Source organism: Lagenorhynchus albirostris, chromosome 15 (genome assembly GCF_949774975.1).
Source record: "Lagenorhynchus albirostris chromosome 15, mLagAlb1.1, whole genome shotgun sequence".
NCBI lineage: Eukaryota > Metazoa > Chordata > Mammalia > Artiodactyla > Delphinidae > Lagenorhynchus > Lagenorhynchus albirostris.
The window spans coordinates 72,365,001-72,372,138 of NC_083109.1; the positions used below are offsets into that span (position 1 = coordinate 72,365,001).

Sequence of the window (7,138 nt, forward strand, 5' to 3'; positions counted from 1 at the left end):
GAACCGGGGGAACCTCGGACCTGGGGGAGCCGGAGCTTGAGGGGACAGGACCAGCTTGGACTGAGACTGGACTGGTGGGCACCCAGTTTGGACTGGACTACCCCCAGGCTCTCTCTTGCTTTACTGTATTGAGCAGCTCCACCCCTCCTGACCTGGGGTGGGGGTGGGGGTGGGGTGCCAGCCCAGTGATGGGGAAGATGGGACTCCTCCAGCTTGGCTCTTCCCACTCTTTCATCGTCATGGAAACTTGTATCCCATTTGCCCAGGGAACTGCCACTCCTGGTTGCCATGGAATTAGCAGCCAATGGACACCTCCCAAAGCCAGTGCTAAGGCTGGAAAGGGCCCCTCTTAGTTGCCGTGGGAACTTAGTAACAGACTCTCGGCCCTCCCCTGCCCCTTCTTTCACTGCGAGGGCGGGGTTTGGGGAGCCAGGGGGAGGGGTCGGGGCCAGGTCCCCCCCCCTCAGCCTAGGCCTCCCTGGGGAGCCAGGTTGTACCATGTAGGGGAGGGGGGAATCTATCCACATACCTCAGGTAACAGGGAGGTGCGCGGGTGGGGGGAGGGACTGGGCGGACCAAAGGCCGGAGGGGAGGGGGTCCTGGGAATCGCAAAAGGCTTGAGGATGGGGCCGCTTGGGGGAGGGGGAGGAGGCAGCCCGGCCGGGGGCAAGTGGGGAACCCAGCCGGGCTGGGCCCCTGGGCCCCGGGTCTGTACAATATGGTTTGCTATAAAAGTCAAAATCTTCCAGCCGGGGCCGCCGAGTTCGTGTGTGTGTCTGCGGCGTTGGGGATGTGGGGCTAGGGCGGGGATGACCCGAGTGTTCTTTGAGGCCCTGGGAGGAGGGGGCTGTTTGGATGGATCTGGGGGACCTAGGTCCTACTGGGCTTCCGGAAATTGAGGATTCAGGGTCTCCTGCCGTCCCTACAGTTAGATGAGCTCACTTTCCCGGAGTTCACTGTTTAGGTAGGGTTTTGGAGTCTGGACGTTGGAGGTGTCCAGGTGTACCTGCAGTGGTCCAGAGCCCGGAACTCCCAGTCACTGGCTGGGGCTGGGCGTTCAACTCAGCGGGGCTCAGGCACCTAGAGGATATTCTAAGTGGACTGGGGTCTCGGGATCTCTGCGGACGGTCCCCCGGCTCCACCCCATCATGTGGCCGCCCCGACTCCGCCTCCGCCCCAGTTCCTGTTTCGGCCTCGGCAGTCCTGCTTCAGCCCCTAGGGCTCCACGCAGACGCCTGCTCTTCCTTCTCCGCCCGGGCCACGTCTTCCTGGGCGCTCACAGTCCGCATCCCCGCTCGTCCCGCCGGGGGATGGGGCCTTCCCCCGGCCTGGGCCGGCCCTGCTGGGGTCCCCAAGGTGACTCGGCCCCGCCTTGATGGACTGGCCCGCCTGGTGCTGCGGCCCCAGGATGAAGGGCGGCGAGGGGGACCCGGGCGAACAGGCCCCGCTGAACCCGGAGGCCGAGAGCCCCGCGGGCTCGGCCACCTACCGGGAGTTCGTGCACCGCGGCTACTTGGACCTGATGGGGGCCAGTCAGCACTCGCTGCGGGCACTCAGCTGGCGCCGCCTCTACCTCAGTCGGGCCAAGCTGAAAGCTTCCAGCCGCACGTCTGCCCTGCTCTCGGGCTTCGCCATGGTGAGGGAAGGGAAGGGTCGTACAGGGTGGGGGTGAAGCGCAGGGGGGGCACCGGGTTGGGGGCGAAGTGAACGGGTACCCAAGGGAGACAGGGTAGAGGAAAGGGAAGGACCGGTTTTTAAGAGGTACAAGAGGGGTAGCAAACAAGGTACCAAGGGACTCCGCAAGTCCATTTTTATGGGTGTGTGTGTGTGTGTGTGTGTGTGTGTGCGTATGTATGTATGTATGTGTATAAACAGGTCCCTAGCATAAACTGGGCCGTGGGGAGGATAAGCAAGTCCTAAAGGTGTCACAGGGGACACGTCATGTCATGGGGGTAGACAATCACCAAGGGGGATACATATGCAAGGATAGAGCGAAGTGCTCCAAAAGGAGCATGGTCCAGCATTAGTGGTTACTAGATCCCCACCGGAGGTTCAGCAGCAAATCAGAGCTGGGTGGGGGCTGGGAGGTGGGGTGGTTGAGAGAACAAACTGGATGGAGTGGTCACACCCAAAAGGAGGGCGGCCAGGCCCCAGCAGGCACAGAGCGTGCTTAGTGTAGCCCAGGAAAGCTCTGAGAAGAGAGGATGCCTGTGAGGGAGCCCCTAGCGAAAAAAGCTGCTTAGGAAGCTGATGCATGATTCTGGAGATGATAAACTCCAAGTGCAGGTGATATCCGCTGACGGTCCCGGGCAGAGGCCTCACAGGAAGTGGGACTGAGGGAGGTCCCAGGGTGAGGAGCAGTTAGCAGACACGAGTCCTGGTTCTTTCTTGCTTGTGGCCAGCTATGTAACCCTGGACAGGCCTCCGCCTCCTCGCAGGCCAGTGGGAAATTGTGAGATCATGGAGGGTGCACCCTCTGTAGTTTGCCAAGTAGCTGCCCCAAGGTGAGCTCATTCTTGTCATCAAACCCTAGATCCAAGCATGTCAGAGCAAGACACACATCAGAATGCCTCAGACTACCTGTTAACGGAAACCACGGCCCAGAATGGGGCAGTGGCTTTGCCTGCCAAGAGCACTCAGCAGCTGAAGGATATAGGATGAACTAGGACCCAGGGTCGCTAGACTGTTAGTCCAGGGTTTCCCACCATCATGACAGGAAGAAGGAGAAAATGGGCTGGAGGGGGGTCGTCATAGGAACATGAGGGGGATATCAACATGAGGATAAAAAGGGGTCATAGCTCTAGGTGATTGCGTTAGTCTCTGCTCCTCTCTGTGCCACCACCTCTGTATTAGAATGATGAGAGGGAAAGTTTCTACCCCTAAGGGTCATCCTAGGTCTATGGTTTTCTACGTGAGGGTCCGGATCTGCAGGTCAGCTCACCCTTCCTGATGTGGGGTCATCTCAGGACAGGGAGCTGGCTCCCCTTCACCTGTACAGACCGCAGAGGGAAGGGAGCAGCCGCGTGGACCTAGCTGAGGGAGTTGCCCCACCCCCATATCCCCCATGGTCCAGCCTGTTCCCAAGGGGACAATCCGGCCAGCTGCTGGACTTGCACGTTGCTGGGGTGACAGCTTAAGGGCCAGGACCTTCTCTGCAGGATCAAGAGGCCAGATGAGTAGGTTCTGGGGGCCAGACTGGCCCCAGTCCTGCCAGGGGAGGTCAAGGCTGAGTCAGGCTGTGGGAGAAACCAGGACCAGGCCTGGCCCAGATCTCTGTCTGTGGAAAACACCTGCTAACACCTGCCATGGCCCAATTTCCCAAAATATTCAGCCTTGCCTTCCTACCACCACCCTCCTGGCTCTGCACCTTCCTCCTTCCCCCAGCCCCAGAGCAACCTAATGGATCTTGCAAGAACCAGGCATGGGGAAAGATCCCGATTCTGGAATTCAGATGGCCTGGGTTAGAATAACATTATATAAATTGTGTTGAACCATCACTAAGTACCAGACACTATGCTTAAGGCTCTTATGTGCATCATCCTTCTATTATCCTATGAAGTAGGTACCACTACTGTGACCAATTTACAGATGAGAAAACTGAGGATCAGAGATGTTAAGACACCTGCCCAGGGTTCCACAGCAAGTAAGTGGCAGGATTGAATTTAGGCAGTCCAGCTCTAGAGTCCAGATGTATACAAGCCTAGAACAGAATCATCAACTCAAATGTTTGCAAAGGCCTTTGGCAATATGGATGCCAAGTTGGCTGGGTGGGGACTGTGGCTATCAAGAGACACTCCTCACCCATCCAAAGGGAGCAGCCATGACTCAGCCCTAGCTGATCAGTGCCGTGCAGGAATGTGGGCCTGGTGTAACCAGACCTTCCAAGTTTCCAAGAGGATCTGGAAATAGGAATATTTACATGACATCTCTTGAGTTTTAGAAGTTGGCAACGTAATTCTTTAAAAAAACACACTGTCTGAGCCAAGCAAAACATGTTTGCAAGCTGGCCTGGGTTTATGGTGTGCCAATTTGCAAACTCTGGCCTTGGACTTCAGCGTTAACTCTAATAATAACAGCAAACACTTACCTGAGCATACTGTGTACCTCACACTATTCTTATCACTTGATATATATTATCTCATTAAATTTTTAAAACAACCGTATAAGACAGGTGGGTGCTGTTATCAATCCCTATTTTCCAGGTGAGGAGACTGAGGCACAGAGAGAACCAAACCACTTGCTCAAGGTTGCACAGCTTATGGAGCTGAAAATGAACCCAGGCCGCCCCACTCCAGAATCTGTGCTTTTTAACCCCTATGTTATAACAAGATAAGATTGTCAGAAACATGCCATCCAGCCCTCTAGATAGCCAGGAGGGGAAACTGAGGTCTGGAACAGGACAGAGCCTTGCCAAGGCTGCCCATTCATTCACTCAACAAAGACTGGGTGCCGTCTCTCTGCCAAGCACTGTTCTAGGTCTTAGGGATACATCAGTGATGTACACCAAGAGGCAGAAAACCCCTCTACTGTTGAGGTTATGGGCACTCAACCCATCCCTTCTTGTCCCCACAGGTGGCCATGGTAGAGGTACAGCTGGAGAGCAACCACGAATACCCGCCGGGCCTGCTGGTGGCCTTCAGTGCCTGCACCACCGTGCTGGTGGCTGTGCACCTCTTTGCACTCATGGTCTCCACCTGTCTGCTGCCTCACATTGAAGCCGTCAGCAACATCCACAACCTCAACTCTGTCCACCAGTCTCCACACCAGCGACTCCACCGCTACGTGGAGCTGGCCTGGGGCTTCTCCACTGCCTTGGGCACCTTCCTCTTCCTCGCTGAAGTTGTCCTGGTTGGCTGGGTCAAGTTTGTGCCCATCGGGGCCCCCTTGGGCACACCAGGCTCTGTGGTACCTGCCTCCCAGGTGCCTGAGACTCTGCCACCAGTGGTCGCCTCCCTTAGTCCAGCTTCCAAGCCATCCTCTGCTTCTGTAGCCCCGTCACAGGCTGAGCCACCTGAGGCCTGCCCACCTCGGCAAGCATGTGGCGGTGGTGGGGCCCATGGACCAGGCTGGCAAGCAGCCATGGCCTCCACGGCAATCATGGTACCTGTTGGGCTTGTGTTCATGGCCTTTGCCCTGCATTTCTACCGCTCCTTGGTGGCTCACAAGACCGACCGCCACAAGCAAGAGCTAGAGGAGCTGAGTCGCCTGCAGGGGGAGCTGCAGGCTGTGTGAGGCCGGTGTTAGCCACAGCTGCGAGCACCGCCTCCCTCAGGGGTCAGCCAGAGGCCCCAGGTCTACGGACCCCATTCCCCGCCCTGCCTGGAGCCACTTCCTGTGGCCACTCTCAGGTAGAGAACAGATTCCTGCCCTCAGGGTCCTTTGGGCTGGGCCTTGGGCAGCTCCCACATTCCCAGGGATTCTCCCTGTCAGTCTGTCCTATGGGTTTTGGAAAGTCTACTCTACACCTGGGCTGGGAGGAGCAAGGGAGGAAGCGGAAGGTCCTCAGTCCAAGGCTCATGCAGTAGGTAGAGGGGAGGCAGGGAGACCCTGTCAGACCTTTGGTGCTGACTCTTAGCCACTTGCCCCCTTATAGAATGTGGAGGCCAGAAGCTTACACACCCACCCAGCTGCCCCAGAAGGCAGCCAATCCTTGCTATACTTTTGTAGAATCTATTTTATGGTTGGCTTTTTTTTTCTTCCTCATCCTCAGATTTTGATGGGTTCCACCCTCTTGCTTTGGTGTTTGGGTAGAGGGATTTGGGTGTTTCTACCCTAGGCATATGTCCAGCCTTTCCAAGGAGGAGCCACCCTATTTGGAGGAAGTTCAAATGCCTGCCCCACTGCCCTAGACCCACACTTATGCTTCTGTATCTGGTTCCTACTCCTGGTTCAGAGCTGGGGTCAGTGTGCCCAGCCTGATCCCTAGCAAGGGTTGGGGTGAGGTTTTAAGGGAGGAGGTCCAGTCCATAGCCCTTGGAATACAGAGCTATTCTGACACTGAATTTTTGATGCACCTAGTTTTGTATAATAAACTGTTTCACACATGTCCCTGTGGCTGTGAATGGGGTGAAGGGGAGGCCTTGTCGGGAACAGCTGACTTGTTCTTAAGAATCAAGTGGAGGCAAGTGTCCCTGGGGGCAGGGCAGGGGTGGAGGAGAGGAGGTTCCAGGTATGACCCCCTTGTGGTGCTGACAGGGGCCAGTAGCTTCTGAATGTGGAGACTGAGTTATTCTAAGGCTAAAGGCTTTTGCACTCTTGTTACTGAGCCCAGGGTCTCTACCTCATCCATTGAGGATTTAGTATAAGTTTCTTTTAGTGTAAGTTTCTTTCTTGAGTGACTACTACATACTAGGGGCTTCTCATAGGTAATCTTATTTAGCCTACTTAACTTATTTAAAAATCACCTCAAGAGGCAAGACTTTATCATTAGCGTTTTCAGAGATAAGGGAACTTCAGCCTAAGAAGGCTGAGGATCTTGCCCAAAGCCACCCAGCTAGTCAGTGAAAACTTAGACTACTTTTACCATCACATGGGGAATGGTTTTATTTGAGAAAAGGAACCAACATCTTTCAACTGGGACAAGAGAAAGGAATCTGATCTCATCACCCATGTTTCCATTATAAATTTATTTTTTCAGCCTCATTTTCCTCAAATTTGTAAAGGGTCCTAATCCTCTCCCAGAAGGATTGATTCTTTTGATGTGAGACTTTGGACAAATCTTTCTCTGTTCCTTAAAATTGTGAATTTGCATGAACGAGGTCTCAAGGGCCTTTCCTACATTGTTTTAATGCCTACAGTAGTTCCGCATGACAGTATTTAACATCCATTTTCAGAGAAAGAATCTGACGCTTTAAGAGGTGGTTAATGACTCGCCCAAGGTCATATACATCGAGGGGGCTGACAGTACTGAGAGAAGTCTGGAACCTAGGGCATCCTCAGCACAGGCAGTGCCTGGGAGTGCCATTACCCTGAGACCTAGATGCCTGCAAACAAGCCTAAGAAAAACGGTGCCCAGAATCAGGGCGACCTCAGCCCCAGGGTCCGAAGTTTAAGCCCGGGCTGGTGCTGCCCTCGAGCGGCGGGACTGCGTAAGCGAAGGGGGGCGGGGGGCGGGGGGCAGGGGGTTGCACAGCTGAAA

At 55.2% G+C, this 7,138-nt stretch overlaps 1 protein-coding gene across 1 annotated transcript; it reads left to right on the forward strand.

The window, feature by feature from the left end:
- Positions 1-856: 856 nt before the first annotated feature.
- ORAI3 (ORAI calcium release-activated calcium modulator 3) lies at positions 857-6,044 on the forward strand. The gene is made up of 2 exons (XM_060123402.1): positions 857-1,636; positions 4,573-6,044. The coding sequence occupies exons 1-2, from the start codon at positions 1,376-1,378 to the stop codon at positions 5,230-5,232; spliced, it is 921 nt and encodes a 306-aa protein (XP_059979385.1). The 5' UTR covers positions 857-1,375; the 3' UTR covers positions 5,233-6,044.
- Positions 6,045-7,138: the final 1,094 nt, after the last annotated feature.

Coding starts and splice junctions, on each gene's coding strand:
- ORAI3 (XM_060123402.1), top strand. CDS start 1,376: ATGGACTGGCCCGCCTGGTGCTGCGGCCCCAGGATGAAGGGCGGCGAG. Junction 1,637..4,572: donor TGCTCTCGGGCTTCGCCATG/GTGAGGGAAGGG, acceptor TTGTCCCCACAG/GTGGCCATGGTAGAGGTACA.